Here is a 23,731-nt window from a genome sequence, read left to right as displayed (position 1 = left end):
AGATGATTACACTACTGGTTTTTGCAAAAAAGCTTGTTAATCAGAGAAGGATATACAGCATTCTAAGAAGTTCATAACTGAGTCACCAAGATAAGTATACAAACAATATTTCAGGCTAATAACAAAAAATATTGTCCCTGATATAATCTATTACTATTACTGTATATCTAACTACATATAATATATTCAATTAAGCCTTTTTTCGCCAATTCGCCAATTTTGGAGGACAGATCCAAATTATAGCAGCAGAGAACCTGCCCCCAACTTCCCGTGATGTTTTTGATAGATTAAAAAGCAGTTAGTTAGATTTATTTGTATTTGTATTAAACATTACAAACTCGAAATTTTCAGATTCACTTAAAAAAAAAAAAAAAAAAATTGTTTTATTACTTCAGACAAATAAAATAAATTAAAAACATTTTTTAAAAATTTATATTTATGTTAACGTAATGTGCATAATTCACATAAAAATTAAGAAAGCAAGATTTAAACAAACAAAACAAAATTTAAACAAAAAAATCGCTATCTAATTTAAAGTTGTTTAAAAAACAAAACAAAAAACTTGATCAACAAAATATTCAGTTTAAAATAGATTTTTTTTGAGAATTATATTAAAAAATAATCGAATAAATAAAAAAAAAATTAGAGTTTCTGCATAAAAATTTTAATTGGTGCTAATGCAATTTTTGATTGTAATTGTTCATATAAAACACAATGTAGTGTGTAGTTTATTGGAACTCCATCTTTTGTGACTTTTTATAAAAGGCTACAACGCCATTCAAAAGATGTAGGTTTCAACGTCATTTTTATTTTATGACAGACAAGTTGGAAAAAATGTAAGTGTTTAAATCTTCATAACCTGTTCTTCTTCTTCTTCTTCTTCTTCTTCTTCTTCTTCTTCTTCTTCTTCTTCTTCTTCTTCTTCTTCTTCTTCTTCTTCTTCTTCTTCTTCTTCTTCTTCTTCTTCTTCTTCTTCTTCTTCTTCTTCTTCTTCTTCTTCTTCTTCTTCTTCTTCTTCTTCTTCTTCTTCTTCTTCTTCTTCTTCTTCTTCGTCATCACTTAATTGCTCTTCTTCTACTCTAGGTGTATCATCTACAGTTAGGGTGTCTAAAGATGGACTTAAGGAACGAGTAAGAGAATCACCATTGTTTGAGGCAGGGCTCTCTCGTTTTTTAGAAAGCGGAGATAATGTCCTACTAAAATTTTCAGGGGAAGTTGGTGAAATTTTTAGTGTATCGCTAAGTTCATTAAATTTATCTGTAGATGAGGAATTTAATTTCTCATTTTTATTTTCATTAGATTTTAATTTATCACCACATTGTTTCGCTTCTTTATTATTACATCCTTTATCTATATTTTCTTTCCCATTTTCAGGAAGTGTGATGTTTAAAGATAGCTAAAATCCAATGAACAGTTAAAAAACAACTCAATAAAAAAGATATTTATAAAAGTTTTGATATAATACCAATATAAAATCAAAAACCTTAAAATTCTCAGGAAAAAATTTGTGTTTTTTGTCTTTATTTGCTTTATCAAGCTCATTTTTACTGAACAAGATGTGTTTTACGTTGTCATTTTTGTTTGTAATTGGGCGAGTTGACGTTAAGTCGTACTCCAAAAAAGTAGTATTAAACCAAAAAACAAACATGCGTTCCTACAATAAAAACAAACAGGCGTTCCTACATGATATTAAAAACAAACATGCGTTCCTACAATCAGAAAATCACGAACACATTACGAAAAAACAAAAAAACAATAATATAGAAAAATTTGTTTATCAACAATAAAATATAAACACCTTTTTAAATAAATCTTCGTGAAAGAAATCTACTTTAATATCGCCACAAAGTGGTAGTGGATTTTTCAAATGCATAGTATATTCTTTCTCGGATTTCTTTATCTACAATATGATGCTCAAAAAGTGACATATAGAAAAGAAATACAACAAAAGCGTTAATAAGAAAATTATGTTATTAAAAGTTTATTTTAACGAAACTCAGTATTTTATTTTTACTCATGAATTTTACAATTGTGCATTTGAACTATTTAAATAGATATTTATTTAAAATAAATACTTTACTTGACAGCTAAAGACATTTTTTTTTTTTAAAGACGTGGTGTGGTATTGTTACCATAATTACATAATATTGGTGTTGTTACATGCAATTATTCATTATTTAAAAACAGTAAATGTTGTAAACTAAATGTTACAAATGAAACAGCATTTATTTAAAAAAACACATATTAAATCGCTATTTCTAAATAATTGACCGTCTTGCTAATTTTTCCTAGCACCAACTATGTAATTTTTGAAAAAAAATTCATATTTGATGTTAGAATAAGACTGACCGTCACTCCAAAAGATTAGGCCGTCACAACCCAGTGAAAAAGCGCACATGGGATACGCGTGGATTTTTTCCACATGTAACCCATGTGGGGATTATTATTTTGTCCCATGTGGGTTTCATATGGTAAATCCCACATGGATTCCATATGGTAAATCCCATATGGGATACGCGTGGGTTTTTACCATATGTAACCCATATGGGGATTATTATTTTGTCCCATGTGGGTTTCATATGGTAAATCCCACATGGGTTTTATGTGGTAAATCCTACATGGGATATAGGTGGAAAATACTACATGTTATAGATCTTAAATGCCACATATTTTAATCCAAATGATATAAAAGTAGTCAATACTAGACAAATGAAAGTCCGAATGCTTCTATGATAATTTTTAAAATTCTTTTAATTTAAAAATTACTTAAATAGTAATTTAAAATTAATCATCGAAGCTTTCAGAGAGGCTTAACTTAATCTGGTATTTGCTACTTTATCCCATTTGGTATTCAAAACGTGTAGCATTTTTGATCTTTTACATGTGATGTTTTCCACCTATAACCTATGTGGGATTTACCTTAAACTATTATGACGAAATTTTATAAAATTAAAAAACGTGTTGCAAAATGAATTTATTTTAAAATAAATGCTATTAATCAATACATCCAAAACGAATATTAAAAATATTATTTTTTCTTTTGCGATTTACACGCCGTTTTTTGTCAATTGAATTAATTAAATCGCTTCGGCTTGTATAATACCAAGGTTTTTAGTATCTTCTAACTTTCTTCAAACATTTTCTAAAAAAAATAATATATAAATACAAATATATATATATATAAAGAGAGAGAGAGAGAGAGAGAGAGAGAGAGAGAGAGAGAGAGAGAGAAAGAGAGAGAGAGAGCAATTTTAATTATTAGCCAGTTTGAAGTCATTAATGACTACAATATTTCACAAATAATTATTTCCTAATTTATTACTTACAATGACTAACGTATTATGCGTAATTAAACACATATTATGCGTAATGAGCTTGAACCCCTGAGGAGAATCCTGAAAAAAAGTGATCAATAAGGATAAGTAGTTAAACAAAAAAACAAAAACAAAAATGTAAAAACCTACTTTTTCAATGATGTAGACTTCTATAATCACAGGCCTTGACATCGCGCAAAATGCCGTAAAAACTGAAGGCCGATTAAACTTTCACTTTTACTTATATTGATATATTTTTATATTAGGTAGGGTGTAATGGCAGTCTATGTTTTCTAATAATAATCTCTAGAAAAGACGGAAATATAAAAAGAAAACCAAAAAATTGTTAAAAGATAATCATATTTTTCGTATTTCAAATTTTATTAAGAATATTTATGTAATATTAAATAGTATCAATAACAAGCAGAACCATAACAAAGTATATATCTATATATTAAAAAGATAACTGTATTTTTAATTTTTTTTGCTAAAAATGGTAACAATAAAAATCACCAACAATAAAAAACACCAACAAAAGTTGATTCAAGCGAAAAAAAGTTTTATCAATATATCTCAACAGGGTTAAAGTCCTTATATTTGGCAACTTGTAGTCAATACACAAACAATCATATAAACTTCGTCGCATAGCAAAATACTCATATGGTCTACATATAATATCTGAAGTATATAAAACTTTACCAACATTAACTTTTCTCATAGCATTAAGGTGTTCGAATAGAATATTTGACTGAAGCGAACTTTCTTTATTTTTCAAAAATCTAACTGCTTCTAATAAAGCTGATTTTGTTTTAATTAACTTTAATTTGTTTACAGCTAAATATGAAATATTACAAATTGTGCCATTATGGTTAGCTACAAATGAATAATCATTGAAAATTACTAAAATAAATAATGGAACACCAAGTTTGTACAATTTTGATTGTATGTGCAAACTTTTTTTATTAAGCTAGAAAACAATAACATCGTTATTATCACTTAACAAAGATTGAATATCGTCAAATATAAGTTCATCCTCTTTTAGAAAATCATTTAACTCATCTGGTAAAATGTTTCGAAAACCGCTTAAAGTTACATTTTTTCTAACTTTACTTGCTGGTGTGGCAAAACAACTTGGCGGAATATTTTAAAAACAGATGGTGGGTTTAAAGGTCGTTGCTTCCCATATTTGCTTTCAAAAGGTGCTTCATTTGGCCAATGCAGTTGACATAATGCTGTATAGTCTGTAACAATAAAACCAGTTCTTGGGATAGCTTCACTACATCTTTTTCTCTCCTCTAGATTCTTCGGGAATTTATAAATTGATATTTTTGTCGTAGTTGAGTATTGATATTTTTGTTGTAGTTGTGATTGATATTGTAGTTGTATAAATTGATATTTTTGTTGTAGTTGAGATAGTTCGACTTGCAAAGAGATACACAGCATTTTAAAGGCATTTTAAAGGCATTTTAATTATTAAAAAAACTTATCGTTAGTTTGACAATATTATTACCTTACAATGTTAACGCCTTGAACCTTTCAACGTTATCGTCTTGATGTTGGGCTATCTAATTTATAAACTAATCACATTTTAAAGATTTATTAAAAAAGCGCGAACACAAACTTTCGTCTAATATTAATAGATGAAAATGTAAACACAGTATTAGGAATTGGCCTTCAGTTTAACAACTTTGTTGCGCGATGTCAAGGCTTGTTATTATAGAAGGCCGCGGTCACACATAATATAATATTCTGAAACTAATAAACAAACATCTAAATTTCTATAAGTAAATTTATTCTTTGATCATTGCCTTCATATCCTATCTTATTTTCATATCATAATCTATTATGGAATTATTTATATAACATATCACAACAATATTATTAAATTTGTGATGTTCAAATATCATATGAACATTCTCTAACATGTTGATATTTGAATATAGTTCTTGAGTATATTATCTGCAAACAATTGACTGTTGCAAGTTCTAATGTTGTCAAAAACCAAGCATGCATGCATGGGACACTGCAATGTCCCACAAAGAAATGCAGGTTTAAAAGTCAAATTTTTTTTATTAAAAAAAAAAAATTAAAATAGGGGGGAGATAGGGAGGTTTCTGTAACTTTTTTTAGGTTCAAAAACTTTTAACTTTATATATAATAAGGTTCATAAAACTTAAGGGACTAAAGAAGTACATTGAGGAACAAAAACAGGATATTTACAGAAACTTTTAATCTGGAGTACCACAGTGTAATTGGGAATAAAGTCTCTGGGTCCAGTATTTAAAGTAATATGATCTAAAGTATTATATAAATTAAATAAAATGCTTTAAAATGCATGCAGTTATACATATAACTCCTGATAGTTAACTATATGTATAACTAGTTATACATAAAATTTATTATACAAACTTATTTTTTAAGGTTATGCTTGAACAAATTAGATCCAATTAATTCAAATTCAAGATTTAGTTCAAGTTCAAGTTATTTGTTCATTATTTTTTACTATTTTAAATTTATTTGTTCAAATTTGTTAACTAGTACTAATTCTTACCACAGTAAGAATATTCATCATTGTTGAACGTGATTTTATTAGTAACTTAATTTTACTATCAACATACTTTGACAACACCCTTTACATTTTAAATGATGACAGCTTTACTTTTCTATTGATGTTAAATTTATTACGTTTCAATAACTCAGATTGAATTTTAACTGAATTATTGTAAGCTTTGTAAGGGTTTGTTGTATATCAAATGGTGTTGTAAATAAAGTAAAAATAATATATATATATATATATATATATATATATATAAATATATATATATATATATATAGTATTTAGGCTATGGAATCATCCATAAATAATGCCAGTAGATAGAGGGGCAGTGTGAGACCAAAATAGTGTCAATTAAAAAATGGAATTAAAAAAAAAAAGTAAAATATTTTATTTAAAAAAAAAGTAAAACAATTTATGCTAGCTATGAGCAGGTTTTAGAGGTATTTACACCAACAATGTGGTCTAAAAACTTCTTGCTTTTGTTGCTTAAAACTGTAGAGGATCATAGAAAAAACAATTTAAATTCAGAAATTAGCTTGCTTATCTGAAAAAACAATTTATGTTTTTTTTTTTTACTTTTAGTACTGTTGAGAATAAATGTATAATTGAACCAGAAAAAAATTGATGGTATATGCATTTTTTATATTATATTAACAATTCAGATATATCATCATAATACGATAACAAAAACTGACATCATTTTCAATGGGAGATGGCAAAAAATTGACTGAGTTTGATAAAGGGTGAAGTTGTTCAATAAACCGGGTCATCATCTGACATCATTATGCATAGATAACCCTACAATTTAAGTAAAATAAGTAATCAATTTGCCTCTTTAGAAAGTGTAAGAAAAAAGCATTGTTATGCTGAGAACCTACCTATTGAGCAAGCTTTGACCACCTATTTTATAAATTTGAGAGACAGAAGTGGAAGTGCGAATCGCAAAAGAACTAATAACAATGCTCTAAATTAATTTTAACTTTGTAGACTAGCATTAATATAGTATTTAGTAATAATACATGATTTTTATAATTTGTATTTATTTCCATTAATCATCAGTTGTCAGTCTCCATTTTATAGAATGAATTAAAAAACTATTTTTTTATAGTATTACATATATTTTTATAGTATTTTATAGTAATAATAATACATAAATACTAGTTTCCTAATGCTGTTATCATCACAATGTTAATGGTATTCGTTTTAAAGTGAAATTTTGTATCAATTTTATTGTTTTAATGTTATATTTATATATATATATATATATATATATATATATATATATATATATATATATATATATATATATATATATATATATATATATATATATATATTATTTTTACTTTATTTACAACACCATTTGATATACAACAAACCCCTACAAAGCTTACAATAATTCAGTTAAGATTTAATTTGAGTTATTGAAACGTAATAAATTCAACATCAATAGAAAAGTAAAGCTGTCATCATTTAAAATATAAAGGGTGTTGTCAAAATATGTTGAAAATAAAATTAAGTTACTAATAAAATCACGTTCAACAATGATAAACATTCTTACTGTAGTAAAATATAGTACTAACTGATAAATTTGAACAAATAAATATAAAATTAACAAAAACAATGAATAAATAAGAACATTAACTTGAACTTTAACTAAATCTTGAATTTGAATTAATTGGTACTAATTTGTTCAAGCATAACCTTAAAAAATAAGTTTATGTATATCTTATATATTAATAATAATTATATGTATAACTAGTTATACATATAGTTAACTATCAGGAGTTATATGTATAACTATATGCATTTTAAAGCATATTATTTTATTTAAACATTACTTAGATCATATTACTTTGAAAACTGGACCCAGAGGCTTTATTCTCAATAACACTGTGGTACTCCAGATTAAAAATTGAAAAGTTTCTGTAAATATCCTGTTTTTGTTCCTCAATGTAGTTCGTAAGTCCCTTAAGTCTTAAGAACCTTATTATATCTAAAGTTAAAAGTTTTGGAGCATAAAAAAAGTTACAGAAACCCATCTCCATCCTATTTTTTTCTTTTTTTAATAAAGAAAATTGGGAATTCTTTGACTTTCAAACCTGCATTTCTTTGTGGGACACTGCAGTGTCCCATGCATCCAAGATTGGTTTTTGACAACATTTCAACTTGCATCAGTTGTTTGCAAATAATTTACTCAAGATCTATATTCAAATAACTATTATATTATCCTAATAATAAGTCTATTTGCACAAATCTCAATCTTATTTCTATAAAGAAAGATAAAAATTATTCGTGGCACTTACATGCTTGCTTGCCATTCTCTTTATTAATATAAAGTATTTTCACACAATATAAACGTAACGCAATGCAATGTCGATTTAAAATTTTTTTTTAGTTTCCAGCTTTTAAATTAAATCCCATGCAAATCCCACAGGAAACCCATGTGGGATTTCCCATGTGTGTAAATACCATATGTTTCCCACATGTAACCCATGTGGGATTACCCACATGGGTTTAAGGTGACAAATTTCCATACGGATACCACATGGGAAAATCCGTCCCACATAAATCCCATCAATCCCACACGGAACCCACGCGGAACCCATGTGGGACGCGGTTTTATTTTTCACTGGGAATAAGGATAACAATAAATAAGGACGAGTTATTAAAAAACCGTATCGTTTTAAAAGTTACCTTAATAATAAATATTTTTTCAAAACTTGTTTTGTGCATCTGTATTAAAATAAAACAAAGTCACGAAAATCCCATTTAAAAAATTTTATTAATTCATTTTTGTTATCATTTTTTAACTCATTTTCACGATGCGCCTTAATTCATTTATGCAGAGTTTTTTCACAAATAAAGTATAAAATAGATTTTAGATTTTAATTGTAAAAATAAATTTCGAAGAAAGAATATGTATTTGAGAACAGTATCTAGAGTTATGCATGTATAAAGGACATTTTTTGTACTAGTAAAGTTTTTTAAAAGTTTTTTGTTCGACAGAATTTTACATTTAAATTATTTATAATAATACTTATAGAAAGTTAATTTTAGAAACAAGCCAGTAGCTTTCTGTTTGAAAAACTTTGTCTTAAGTACACCCTTAACTGAAAATGAAGGTTTGTTCTATAAGGTAACTAAAAAAATTACTTATTGACATTTAAACTTTAGGTTACAATTTACTATAAACTATACAAAAAACATCATTTACAAATTATATATAAAATACAAAGGTTTTATATGAAGTTCACAGAAAATACTAATGTATCGAGTACAACAAAAACATATATAAAGTTTAGAGAAAAAATTTATGTACAACATCACAAAAAAAATATTATTGAAAAAGTTAAATTAGGTAGAGTTTTTAATAATATTAAATATAACAATAACAATATTAAAAATGACAAAAAAACTTACCTCGAAGGTTTTGGATTTATAAAGCTCAACTTCTCCCGAAAAAATAACAAAACTCGGTACTAAATTAAATTATGAAAAAAAAAATCAATCATTTAAAAAAAAAAAAAAAAAATGATTTCAGAGATATTTATGCTCATAAAAATTCCTTACAGCAATCATAAAACATTAGGAGATGTGGAGGGTGAGGTTTTTAATTGAGGAATTAACATAGAGTTAACCAGAACACTAGTTAACTCTAAGTTAATTCTCCGCTTAAGTCAAACCTTGGATTAGGCAAACTTTGGTAAGTCAATCAACTTTTTTGTATTCTTTCAAAAAATTTCTTCAAATAACTTACACTTTTTGTATGGAAAATGAAATCAATAAAAATAAATCATTAAAAAGTATATAAAATAACAACAGGGTACCAACTATTTTATTTGTATTGTTGAATAGAACAGAATATTATCAGACATAAAACAACGAAAAAATAAAACTGTTACAAAACAAATCATACTAAAATAAAAATAAAAAGGCTTCCAAATGTTGGAAACAGTTTTAATTCCAAGTAATAAGATAATAATTGTATTTACTACTTTATTACTCGGTATTAAAACTTATGTTTATTGATCGCATAATATTTATATACACCCGTATACATAATCATGTGACTTATCGGCTTGGGTTTATTTGTCCAAAAAGTTCCAATTTTAGCGCCTTGTTGTGTTTATAACAAAGTTTTATTTAACAGCATTTATTACCTTGGTTGTGTAGTTGAGTATTTTGTGGTTTTCTTTTAGAAAATAATAATTTTTATTATCAATATAATAATGCTGAACTTAACTGTATACTGAACTTAATAGTAGTAGTGCCCTATCGAGCATGTTTGATACAGAACTCTTGACAGCCATTGCAACTGTGGTAATAGCGAGAAAGAGTCGCAACATTTTGTTTTAAAAAAAATGTGAAATAATGTGTATGCAAATATCTAACGTACGTTAACTTCAAATTATGTAATGTTAAAACGTACTTAAACATATATTAAGTTTTACAGACTTTAACTTTAAAATTGCATTGCTTCAACCTCTCTTTTATTTTGATCTACAGTATTTATTTCTGTTAAAAAAATTATTATATACTTTTAAAATTTCACTTGTAAATGTGCCAGAGTAGCCGAGTGGTTAGCGCGCAAAGCTTCTAAGCCCAAATCCACGGTTCGAGTCCTACCTGTGGCGACATTAATTTTTACATTTTTTTCGATTTTTTAAAATACAAAATACTTGTGAGGTTTTAAATATGATTATATACAAACATATGTAACGGTATATACACTTTAACAAACAAAAAGATTTTTTAAAAAGCTAAAAATTCTAAAAAACGAAGGGACTTTTTTAGAATTTAGAATCTAACTGGAAAAAAGAATCTAACTTTTAGATAAAGGATCGCCCATAACTTACACAATGCTAAATTTCTAATGAACAAAACAAAAAAGATCAAAATTTTCCCTCGCAGAGTCATAAGTTAAATAAAAATTCAAAATAGCTCATTAAGTTTAATGAAAATTGCCACCTAAAACAATTTAAGATTTCCTTCTTCTTATTAAAAATAAATTTATTGTTGTGTTATTTATAGACGATCCCTTAGTGTTTTATAGTCTATAGTTTTTAATGGTCTTTTTAAGATCTTCTAAGTTCCTTTTATATAGTGTTGCGCACAAACGTCTGTGAGTGTGAACATCTTAAGTATATGTTGCGTTTGCAGGCAGAATATGGAACAACCGTGTATAATAAATCTATAAAAATGACACAACTTTTGAACTTTATTTTAACAATCAGGAAACTTTTTTGCTATATTATTACTTTTTTGCTAAAAATATTGCTATAATTATTATATATATATTATACTATAACAAAAATTTTGTTATAAATATTGCTGTAAATATAGCAAGATTGAAAAACATTCAAAATTTTTATGGGACGTCTATTATCCCCCAAAACGATGAACTATCAAAGATATGCATCTAGGAGATAAACAAACTTAATTATAAATCTTTTATAAGCTTTAGGTATGCGAAAAAAATGCGCATGTTAATTTTTTTTGCCCCTAAAAACTATTTTTCAAAATGAATCAATTTACGTAAAATTATTGAAGTAAACAAATAACAGGTATAGAAATAATCGCTGTGGAATCGATAAGTATCGAAACGGTAGGTTGGGTAAACACCCATATTTTATGGGTCCAGAAAGCTAGGATAAATATATAAGGAAAATGTATAAATAGAAAAGCTCACTGTGAGCCATAAAGACCGCAAGGTTCAACTTCTCCCCTCCTCTAATTTTATTTAAAAAAATAAATAAATGCAGTTTGTGTAAGTCTTTTTCAAGAGCAGAACAAATATAAAGTCAATCAGAAGAGTTAGTATTTTAAGTTTTAAAAATTAGAAAAGCCTAAAAATTTAGACTCAAAAATAAAGCAATCTGCCAATCTTGGCTTCTTTTTCTTTAATAGTTTTGAAATGATTCAAGTAAAAAACATCATACGGTAAAGATGGCTGACTTAAAAAAGTCTGTTTTTGCAGCTTGTTTGGAAAAAAAAGGTAAATATTCAAAACCTTTAGTAAAAATACGACCATCTAAAGCAAATAAAATCAAGGAGTATATTTGGTCTAAGTAAAATGCAGAGTTTTATTGTCTGTCCGATGTAATTTGTTCATGTTGTAGAAGAAACATCTGTTTGCTAGAAAAGGAATCAAACACTTATCTTCCAAACTGGATAAGTAAAGTTTCTCAAGTATATGACTTTTAAATTATTTAAGTTAAATGATTAATACATATAAAGATCTATATTTTTTATAAAGTACTATTTTTGGATTAGGTTGACAGATCAAGAATTAGACGTAGTACTGAGCTTAGTGACCTTATGCAATCATCTCATGCTAATACAAAAACTGTTGAATCTCTGAAAAAAAGTATGTGCAGCTGCTGCTTTACTCCTTGCAAGAGATTAAAAATTAAATAAGTTACTTGATAAGTAAATTAAAAGTTATCAAATATTCATTAATAAACTTCAATAAAAAACCTTCAGGCGAATATTAATTTAGGAGTAAATTTTATTCTTCAGGATGCCATAGCAACTGTTGCTCTAGTCAGGCTGTTTTAAATTTATGTAATTTGGCAGAAACTCTTGATCCCACATTATGTTGCTTCAGGCATAATAAAAAACAATATGGAACAAGAAGGCATTGAGAGAGGCTAGTCCTTTAAGATGTCTACAGGTGTCTAAGTTTTTATATATTCATTTCTAAATAATTAAAAAGAGTTTGTATGTTCAGATAAAACTTAAATGCACATATAAAACACTCAGTAGATATGAGGCTTTTAACTAAGCAATTGTATAGGTTGCTAACAACTTTCTCAAATGTTTGCATTGTAAATTTAAAGTCTCTCATTTTTATTGGTTTTATCAATGTCTTTGATAAAACCAATAAAAATGAGCTTACATTGACAGTGGAGTTAAAAGGTGTTTTATTCTTGCTATTGTTGAAGATGTTTGTGAAGACAATGGAGATTTGCAGAAAATCTTGAGTAGATTAAATCAGGATGATGTTACATATCACCTTACATTTGACTTGTGTGACAAAGATGTGCTAACAGCATCTTTGGTTTGTCTTCTCATTCAGGTAAATATGCCTGGTTGTGGGGTGAAGGCGAATGTTCCTTAGAAAGTAGTACTCCAAGAACGTTAGGTTCTTTTGATCATTGGCACAACTTATTTGTTGAAAATGGGGAAAATCGGTTAGAGATGAAAGATTTTTAAAATGTTATTAGTCCTTGACTCGTTTATTTAGATAAAAATGCTGAAGATAAAATTAATCACTTAGTCCCTCCACCAGAGTTACATCTTCTTACGGGGATTGTGACATTACTTGGTAGACAACTTTTAGATCATTGGCCTTTTTTTAAAAATTGGCTCAAAGAACATTACATCTTACTTTGAGGTTATTATGGGATAGGCTTTGATGGGAACAATTCCAATAAACTTCTGGAAAAAGTAGATATTTTATAGAGATGTGTTAGCATTTCAAACTAATTTATTGCCTATAGTTCATTGCCTCAGAAAGTTTGCTAAGGTTAAAGAGTGCACCTTTGGATATGAAATAGGCAGCAATGCTTCTTCAGTTATTGAAGAGTTTAAAGTATCATTTTGTGACTTACAGCATTATGCAAAGATAAATTTAAATACAGAGCTGAAGGTTACCTGGAAAGTCTATAATAGTTGTCTGTCATATTCTCCCATTAGTGAAGTTTAATTGTTGTTCTCTGGGATGCTGAACAGACTTGAGAAGGTGTTCATAGTGCCTTCAAAGTTGGTCTCAATACAAGCGAAGGATTGAGCATAAAGATTATACTAAATGATTGAAATCTGCTATTGCCACTTTTTGCTTAGATAAGATGTAAATATTGTAATATAAAAGTAGTTGTGTTGTTTTTGTTGCATTGATTGTATTTTTTTCTTGAAATTATTGCTATAATAGTGTAAAAGCAGTTTAAATCACTTCAATTTAAGATTAGTAACAAAAAATAAGGATTGTATTAAGGAGGATAATGAATAATTAATTAAAAATATTTTTATTTTTTGAAAAGAGGTAATATCATCATAAAGGGGGTAACTTTATTACTTAAAGGGGGGTAAATAGGGTAAAAAAATAAGTTTTTATGGTACTTCTGATCGACTTTAGATTTGTCCAATACAATAAAATAACATTTCTAACCAGCACTTATCTTATTATGAAAAAAAATTAGAGGTGGGGAAAAGTTGAACCTGGCGGTCTTTATGGCTCACTGTGAGCTCAGTGTGGAATAGACTTACAAAGACCTGTATTTATATGGGTCAGTTCAGCTATTTCTTATTATTACCATTTATATTTTATTCTATTTTTTGTTACTTTTATTAAAATTTTTATTTATATTTTAATCTATAACTATAACACACGGCTACCCTAAAAGTGACCTAAGACCTTTTATCAAATCCCATGAAAATTTGTTTTTGATATTAAAAGCAGTCCATGTGCACATTCCAAAACTATCAAAAGTGAAGTCGTTTTTAGGCAGCTTTTTGAGAAATCTAAGTTATAAGACTTGTTTTAACTAGAGGTTAATGCCCCTCTGACTTACCCTAAGACCACTGCGAGTGAATCAAATAGTTGTATATAATTTGTTTGGTTATTTGATCTAGTGGATTGAAACTTTGAGGGTCGTGTTATGAAATAACTTCTGAAAACAATTTGGGCTTTCTTGTTAGAACATTGACTAATTTATCACTTTTTAAAAGTTAGCTTTATTTTTCATTGAAGAGGATAAGGTAGGTTTACAGGAATACAATGGCTTAATAGAATCATCTTTGGATTTGTAATAAAAAAATTCTAAATAAAATATTTTTTTAAAAAATAAAGGAAATATTTACAAATGAAAAACACTACATTTACCTAAATTTTTAAAGTAAATACTTTTTATTTATATGTAACCCTTTAACTATAAATGCCTTGTGACGTACACACAGACAGCTCTTTGCAAGACTTCATTAAAATTGGCGTTGTCCTACCTTTCGTAATTCTCTAAACTGTTTAAAGTCTTGATGGACTGATTCCAATGCTTGTTTAGTCCAATATCTTAAACCTTTAATTTAAAATATTTAATAATAATATTTTTATATGTAAAAATTTGAAAAGTTATCAGTTATTTTTCTAAGCATGCACTTACCAAACTTTCCTCCCATCATAACAATAAATTCTTCAACATGATGCTCCATTATATGAACTTTTAGAGGAATGTTTGAACCAAGATCTCTTAAACTTTGTGAAAACCTTTGAACAAAATCAGAGTAGTTTGGATTTAATGTTTTTCCAAAACACAAATGAACAACATCGCTCAAGTCTTTCACAGCTTTCATATATATTCCACCAATAATTTTGTGCTCATCCAGATAAATTTGAAAGCGATCAAACTTTTTAGAAACTTGTTGGAACCATTTACTTCTAACCCATGTTTACCTTAATAAGGTACTCTGGCAAAATTAATTGCTGATAGATAACTATTTACAAAATGAAATCCTTGATTAGTATCCTCAAACAAGTTTTTTCAACTATTTTGAGAAATTTGTCTATTATGACTAGAAAAATATGTGAGCCTGATATGTTAACAATTCCACCAACTTCTTTGTTACATTTCAATTCAATAAAGGAGGATTAACTACATAACTAAAATGTTTAGCTTTTTCAATGTTTCTTCCAGCACCCATCCATTTGTTATACCACTCACACAGAGAAGTTAGAGAATATAACTCTTATTATTATTGTAATTATTATTTATGTATTAGTTTCACATGATACCATTGGTGGAAGAGTCACTTTTTCAGTACCAATTTTACACCCATTAACACAAATAAAACACTCACATTTCCCACCTTGTATAACTCTAGTATTAAGACCTAAAAGTAATAAGTAGTTATTTTTTTAGTGCAAACACAATATTGTATATAAGCAGAACAATTATAATAAGAAATGTAATTGGTTTTAATTGGCTTATTTTATTATAAAACTTACCTTCATACTTAGGTCGAGCAGTGAATAAAAATCTTTTTGAATCTGTTTTCTCTAAACTCGATAGATATTTTCTGCAATTAAAACATGACATTTTAGGTAGATCAGGGTTTTCAACAGAGTAGCTTTATCAAAAAAATCTCTTGATAAGATTTTCATGATTTTTTCCTTGTTTTGGACCTTGTTTATTGCATTTGGTTTGAATGCATCTTAAATCATTACTTTTTTTCGTACAGCATATGCAAAAACATTTTAATAACTCGTTATGATCTTTAGCAAATTTTTGCATTTCTTTTCTATTCTTGAGAAATAATTCCTATATTTTTTAATCCGCTTTTAAATTTAAGTTAATATAAGTTTTTTACTTAATTAATTAAATAAAGTCGCTGTTATTGCCAAAATGTGTTTATAAATATTGTTGAAATCTTGAAGCAACAACAACTATAAGCCAATCGGAAACTAATAAATATTATTATAGCCAATCGCGCTGCTGCAACTACAGAAAGTAAACAACTAAAATGGCTGACGCAAAAGTATTAATTTAATATGAAAACATTGTCATTTATAAAACTTCTTACTAAGTTTTCTTAAAAAGCTACCAACAAATAATTTAAATTTTGATAGTTTCAGAATGTACAAATGTACTACTTTCAAAAACAAAACAAAAATTTCATAGGATTTGATATAAGGGGTCGTCCATAAAGTACGTACGCCGAAAATTCTGAAATTCGACCCCCCCCCTTCCCCTGTTGCCATGCGTACTTTTATGTCCCTACCCCCCCTCTTAAAAGTACGTACGTTTCTTAAATCCCCCCCCCCCCCTTAAATATCCCCCCCCCCCATCCCTCCTTTATTTTTTTTTCTCAATAAAAAAGTTTATTTAAAAAAAAAAACCGGAGGGTACCTTAGATACTTTATACGACCCCAAAGCTCTTTGTTTGCGCATTTTGAAAACGTCTTTAAGTATATATGCAAATAATAATTTAAATAAATTTAAAATAAATAAATGAGAATTGCGTATGTGGGCGAGAGGTTAATGCGGCGGAAATTGTCGACGGAGATCCAGGTTCGATTCCCGATGAATTTTATGCAAACTTTTTTTTTTGTTTTAAAAACGAATCAAATGTAAATAAACTATACTTTAGATGGACGTTTTTTTCAGGCACCCCTCTTTAGTAAAAAATAAAACGAGTCTTACGTGAGATTAGTAATATTGAAAACAAAGGGTAAAACCCAGTGGGAGGGGGCAACAGCAAATTTTGTGCCCTTTTGCTTTTTATTTTAGCAAAACCTAACGGTCAAATTTGGAAGATTTTGAGACGCCATTGACACGTTTTTTTGGGGGATGACTCCGTCCCATTAACCACGGCCCTCAGGTCTTACTTAGGGCCAGTATATAAGGGGTGGCATGTGTGCATAGGCCCCCTCAGGATTTTTTGATGTTCCAGATAGAACACTTTTACGCATCATGCAAACTTAAGTTTGTTAATATGCCAAATGAGGTGGCCTTGCAAAGAATTTGGATGGCGGAGGCCTGGGAACAAAAAGCCCTAAAGCGTTTGCTCTCCCTTTCCATGCCCAAACGTGAGGGAAATAAATAGAAAAATTTTCAACTTTAACATCTAAAACTAAATTTAAATTTATCGACAGATTTTTATTTTTGTAGAAAAATATTGTAAATTACAAAAAAATTATGACCATGCAAAATTTACACCCCTCTCATTTTGGGGGTCGAGAGGGTAAGCGTTTTAAGGCTTTTGTTCACAGGCCTCCGCCATCCCGATATTTTGCAAGGCCTCCTCATTTGGCATAGGTATAAACAAACTTAAGTTATGAGTTTGCACGATGTATGAAAGTGTCCTATCTGGAACATCAAAAAATTCTGAGGGCGCCCATACATGTGTGTGCATAGAGGAAAACTATACCCTCTACTACATATACCATACATATTTTTATGTTGGCAAACTAGAATCTTTAGTCAGAATGTAACTTTTCTATTGATTAGCTGGTTAATTGTGATAAATTAGAAAATCGAAGTACGTACTTTTAAATTGAACCCTCCCCCCCTCCCCTCCCATACGCTTTCGTACGCTTTTTGAAGACTCCCCCCTCCCCCCTATGAGCGTACGTACTTTATGGATGACCCCTAAAGTCTTAGGTCACCATCAGATTATCCGTGAACAGAGAGAGAAATCAATACCAAATAATATAACAAAATTAAAATAATATAACGAAATTTTATATATATATATATATATATATATATATATAACTTGCCACTATATATAAAAATATATACTTATAAAAACACTGCCAGTATTATTTTATCAATAATATTAGAACTTTACAAATTTGGATAAAGTTAAGATTTTGGCTGTTTGTAGTAAAGTCCTTCCTACTGCAGTATGGAGCAGGCAAATTACAGCAGAGCAAATAACAGGGTAAAACATAAATGACAATGATGTTCATCTGATTGGATAAACTAGGTATTGGAGCTAAGCCTCTTTGAAATGACGGTAAAAATAACTGAGATTCCGGTTTACTACCACCACAACATAAACTGTGATTAAACAAAAGCAATTTTGTTTATTTTTTATCTTATACCTCCTATTATTTTATGCTTGTTTAGTTTAAATAATGGCATACATATATATAAATATATGCATATATATTATACATAATAAAAATAATAATAAAGTTTTTACTGTACATTTACAATTAAATATGGCGAGTCTAACACCTGTAGATTTTAAAATTGTTTTTGCAAAAGTTTTTTTTTTTTTATCATTGTTTATATTTTGTTTTTTTATAATCAAATTTTATTTTGTTTTGTTTGTTTTTGTGTGAATTGTTTTTGTATTTTCTGTATATGACCTTTAGTTATTGCATATTTATTTACTCTAGGAAGATGATTCCATTGAATTTTATCCATTTTATCACTTATTTTATATTATTGAATCATATCACCACTTGGTATTCTTGTTTTGCCAATGTAGCCAAGTTAAATCTTTTTAGTCTATCTTCATAGCAAACACTCTTTAAACTAGTTATTCGTGTAGCCCTATGTTGTAATTTTTCAAGTTTCTCAATGTCATTTTGGTAATAAGGGTTCCATACAAGTGCTGCAAACTCCAAGTATGGATGAACCAACAACAATAAATTCATTGAAATTTCATTTAATTGACAAAAAGATTTCTTTATCTGACCAAGCTTTCTGTTAGCTCTTGCTGTAAGTGCGTTTATATGGCTTCACAATTTGATGTTTTTTGATATCATAACACCAAGATCACTCTCTAACATTGTTTCTTGATTAACTGAAATATTTTGGTGAATCATTTCAAGTGTACTGCACATAAAATATTTGCAATTCAAGTTTCTTTTGCCAATATGCAATTTTCTTTATTGAAGTTGATTAACCATTTTTCGCTCCATTCAACCAGCTTACATAAGTCACGTTGTAACATTCGACTGTCTTCGAATGTTTTAATGAATGAAATAAATTTGGTATCATCTGTGTATTACTTTTTTCTATTTAGAGCTGATTGCGCCAAGAACTACTTTTTGTGTTTGTTCGCTTAAGAAACTTTTAAAAAAATGTATTAAATGTTTTTAAATTCAATAAAATTGTAGTTTTAATAATGTTTACAAATAGATTTTTTTCCAAATACTCGTAGCAGGTTTTGAAAGTATTTGAGTTTTTAGATTTTTTAGGTTTTTTAAATGATAAATTAAATTTGCGTTTCAATTTTTTAGACTTTTTACTTGAATTTTATAATTATTGCCAACTTTAATTTTTTCAGAAAAAAAGATAACTATAAAAATAAAACTTTCTTTTTTCATAAATGGTGCCTGTCCAAACTCAAATCCTTTAGTATAACCTCACCAGAGATGTTATATCTCAAGATATAAAATATAAAAAGGACATTTAATACAAAAAAAGCTTTACATAATGTTTTATAATAATCACTACTCACCACAAGTTCCATAATTAAATGTAGGAATTCCAATAAATGTGAATGATTTGAGAAAAACAGTTTTTCTTTCAAAATCAATACCCGGTTGATTTCTAAATAAACGATTTGTGAATTACTTTATTTAATGTAAATTATTAAATCAGTGTTTCACATGAAAACATGTGATCTCATGTCTTTATATGATCATGCATATAACACTTTTCTTTTGCTGATTTGGTCATGGCTTTTAAATAGTTTTATAATTTTTGCGCATTTTAAAAATAGTGCCTAAAAACAAAAGTAACCTAAACAAAAATGAAAACAAAAATCATAAACTGAAAAAAGAAAAAAACTCTTAACCTAAGAGAAAATGAACGAAAGTAAAAAAATAGGCTATAAACCAAATTTTTATCTTTAATTTTAAAGTGTTTTGCTTATTAGACTTCCATAAAAATCAAAGTTTCTAAGATAATTATTCCAAACTGATTTATTAACAAAATTTTAATTAATTTTGTTGCAGTAAGTTAGAGCAGGAATAAATAGGCTAGTGTGGGGTTTATAGCACACCATTTTACGTTAAAATTCAATGTTGTTTGATATATATCAATGTTTTATTATAGATGTTTTATTTTCTGTTAAATTATTTGGACTGATCTGTTTTGTTTCCTCACTAGTATTAAATTTTGTTGATGGAAATAACAGGCATCCTAAAAATGAGAAAACAAAAACAGTAAAAAGAAATAGAAAAGATAAATCTTAAATTTTAGTAAGTGGTTTAATCAAACCCTAAGTCTATTCATTCCTGCCATAACTTCCTGCAACAAAATTATTTTAAATTTTGTTAATAAATCAGTTTGGAATAATTGTCTTAGAAACTTTGATCTTTATGCAAGTCTATTAAGCGAAATGCTTTAAAATTTAAAAGATTTGGTTTATAGCTTACTTTTTTAATTTTGTTTATTATATATATATATATATATACATATATATATATATATATATATATATATATATATATATATATATATATACATATATATATACATATATATATACATATATATATACATATATATATATATAGATATATATATATATATATATATATATATATATATATATATATATATATATATATATATATATATATATATATATATACATAGCTTCTCAGGAGAGCTTTTGATTTTTGCGAGAGCTATCTGTTTATTCATTGAAAAAAATTGCTTATTAATTACAAAATTTTGGTTTTATACTTGTTATAAGACCAGGGCGTGACAGATTGTTTTTTTTTTAATCAAGCGTTGTCGTTCGTATTTTTATATAACAACGAAAGTCTTATTTAAGAGAGATATAAGGAAGAAGATATATAAAGATAAGAGATTATTAGGAGATATAAGGAAGTTTTATTCTTAAATTATTTTTACAGGGTTAGGGTTTTATTTTTTTTTACGCAAAAACTTTTGACGTGAACGGACGTGCTTTTGTAAACTAAATTAAAAATGGCTAAATTTACCGTTTCTCAAATTAAAGACCTGTTAGATATTCATGAGAATACTTTGTTAAAAATATTTAACGAGAAGTTTGATAAAATGGAAATTAAGCTATTAAATCTTCAAGAAGAAAATACAAAACTAAAAAAAGAAACTAATGAACTAAAGAAATCGGCGGAGTTTCTTAGCGAGAAATATGAAGCAATTGTTCAAGAACTTTCTGAAATGAAAAAAAAGCCAAACTTAACATCAAACCAAAATGATATTACAAACGTTGTTGTCAAAGACAAACTAGCTGAGTTGGAAGACAGGAGCAGAAGAAATAACCTAAGGTTTACAGGAATTGAAGAAGATGAAAACGAAACGTGGGAATTGAGTGAGGAAAAGATTCAAAATGTTTTAAAGACAAAACTTGGATTTAAAAGTAATGTTGAAATTGAACGGGCGCACAGGACAGGGAAAAAAAGTAGCGATGGAAAAAAGTACAACAGAACCATAATAGTTAAATTTTTAAACTACAAAGACAAAAAAACTGCGTTGGATAACTATGTTCAGTTAAAATTGTGGAACGATCGATTTTACGTAAATGAAGACTACAGTGAAAGAACTTTAGAATTGCGAAAACAGTTATTTAAAGAAGCAAAAGATTTGAGAGCCAAAGGTAAATATGCTAAAGTTGTATATAATAAACTTGTAACGCGCGACTTTTAAGAAATTCTTTTATTTTAGAGTTATTGATTTATCTTTATTATTTATTTATTTTTAACTTTTATTGTTTTTAAATACAAAAATGGATTCAAGTCACTCTAAAAATTTTGACATTTTTAAATTTAATGATTTTATACTTAACAAAGAGTCCGATCCGGATCAAAGTTATTTTAGTGAAACAGATGCTTTACAAAGCAACTGCAGCTATTTTTATACTTTTGAAATAAAAGAATTTCTTGAGCGTAATAAATCTAATGCAATTCATATAAATATAAGAAGTTTAAAAAAAAATTTTGAAAATCTTTGCAATAGTTTTGTGGAAAATCTAACTATTTTTAGTGTAATTTGCCTAACTGAAACCTGGTGTAGTTCTGCTGACTCAAATTTAGATAATAATTTTAAAATACCGGGCTATAATTTAATTTCATTAGGGCGGAAAACAAACAAACGCCGCGGTGGTTTAATTATTTATGTAAAAGAAAACCTACGGTATTTTGTTAGGCATGACATGAGTATTTCTGACGTCAATATAGAGGTTTTAACGATTGAAATATTAAGCAATAAAACTAAAAATATTGTAATTAGCTGTTGTTATCGCCCACCTACTGGCGAAATTAATACATTTAGTTCATTTTTACATGACGATATTGTAAATAAAATCAACCACGAAAAGAAATTACTTTACATATTAGGTGATCTGAATTTAAATTGCTTTGAGTATCACGTCAAAAAAGACATTAATGGGTTTTATAATGGCCTATTTGAAAATGGAGCAGTTCCTCTAATAAACAAACCAACAAGAATTACTCAAACAACAACTTCCTTAATTGATAACATTATAACCAATGATATTTTTAATAATTCGCTTAAAAAAGGCATTATTAAAAGTGACATATCTGATCATTTCCCTATTTTCTTTTCAATAGATATTTATGCGAAAATTTTATGTAATGAAAAAAAATCATTTAAAAAACGACTTTTTCATAATAAAAACCTAGAATCTTTAAAATATCAACTTTCTTTAGTTAATTGGGACATTATTAACTTTTCTGAAGACATTAATTTAATATACAAATCTTTTTTTAAAATTTTTTATGAAATTTATGACATCAATTTTCCCAAAGTAGAAATAAATTACAAACATAAAAAAATTAAATCGCCATGGATTACTGAAGGTATTCTAAAATCATCTAAAACTAAACAAAAACTTTATATTAAATATTTAAAATTGAAAACAACTGAGAGTAAGACCAATTATAAAAATTACGTAAGACTATTTGAACGCCTAAGGAAAAATTCAAAATTAATATATTACACTAATTTACTTGAAAAATACAAGTTAAACTCTAAACGCACTTGGCAACTAATAAACGAAATTACGGGTAACACTAAAAAAACATCGCAATCTTTGCCCTCAGTTATTAAAGTAGATGATAATTTTATTCTTGATCAAAAAACAATTGCTTCCGAATTTAATAAATATTTTGTATCTGTAGGACAAAACCTAGCCGAAATAATTCCAAACCCTAAAAATTCATTTAAGGCAACATATGACCCTCTTAACTCGTATCTAAATTTTTTTGATTTGTCTTTTGAAGAGTTTGAAAGTGCTTATAAATTGTTAAAGTCAAATAAAGCAGTTGGTCCAGATGATATCAATGGGAACGTTATTATAAACTGTTTTGACGTTTTAAATGACATACTTT

At 27.6% G+C, this 23,731-nt stretch overlaps 1 protein-coding gene and 1 long non-coding RNA gene across 3 annotated transcripts; both read right to left on the bottom strand.

The window, feature by feature from the left end:
• Positions 1 to 302: 302 nt before the first annotated feature.
• On the bottom strand, positions 303 to 19,938 carry LOC136080899 (glutamic acid-rich protein-like). Its single transcript, XM_065798287.1, has 5 exons — positions 19,846 to 19,938; positions 9,295 to 9,353; positions 1,799 to 1,900; positions 1,484 to 1,654; positions 303 to 1,396 (listed from the first exon to the last, which is right to left on the bottom strand). The coding sequence occupies exons 3-5, from the start codon at positions 1,871 to 1,873 to the stop codon at positions 845 to 847; spliced, it is 798 nt and encodes a 265-aa protein (XP_065654359.1). The 5' UTR covers positions 1,874 to 1,900; positions 9,295 to 9,353; positions 19,846 to 19,938; the 3' UTR covers positions 303 to 844.
• LOC136080898 (uncharacterized) lies at positions 2,960 to 8,289 on the bottom strand. 2 transcript variants are annotated; one of them, XR_010638719.1, is made up of 3 exons: positions 8,178 to 8,289; positions 3,327 to 3,395; positions 2,960 to 3,142 (listed from the first exon to the last, which is right to left on the bottom strand). It is a non-coding gene; the product is annotated as an uncharacterized LOC136080898 (long non-coding RNA). The 2 variants fall into 2 exon arrangements; XR_010638718.1 differs by lacking the exon at positions 8,178 to 8,289 and having other exon boundaries at positions 3,327 to 4,294.
• Positions 19,939 to 23,731: the final 3,793 nt, after the last annotated feature.

The sequence above is a fragment of the Hydra vulgaris genome, chromosome 05 (genome assembly GCF_038396675.1).
Source record: "Hydra vulgaris chromosome 05, alternate assembly HydraT2T_AEP".
Taxonomy (NCBI): Eukaryota; Metazoa; Cnidaria; class Hydrozoa; order Anthoathecata; family Hydridae; genus Hydra; species Hydra vulgaris.
This window is presented reverse-complemented; position numbering and strand designations above follow the sequence as displayed.

What these genes read in the sequence shown, in the direction of transcription:
- LOC136080899 (XM_065798287.1), bottom strand. Translation starts at nt 1,873, where the DNA reads ATGCATTTGAAAAATCCACTACCACTTTGTGGCGATATTAAAGTAGAT. An exon ending in ACGAAGATTTATTTAAAAAG is followed by an intron (nt 1,655 to 1,798) that starts GTGTTTATATTT and finishes TTTTTATTGTAG; the next exon opens with GAACGCATGTTTGTTTTTTG. An exon ending in TTTTTCCTGAGAATTTTAAG is followed by an intron (nt 1,397 to 1,483) that starts GTTTTTGATTTT and finishes ATTGGATTTTAG; the next exon opens with CTATCTTTAAACATCACACT.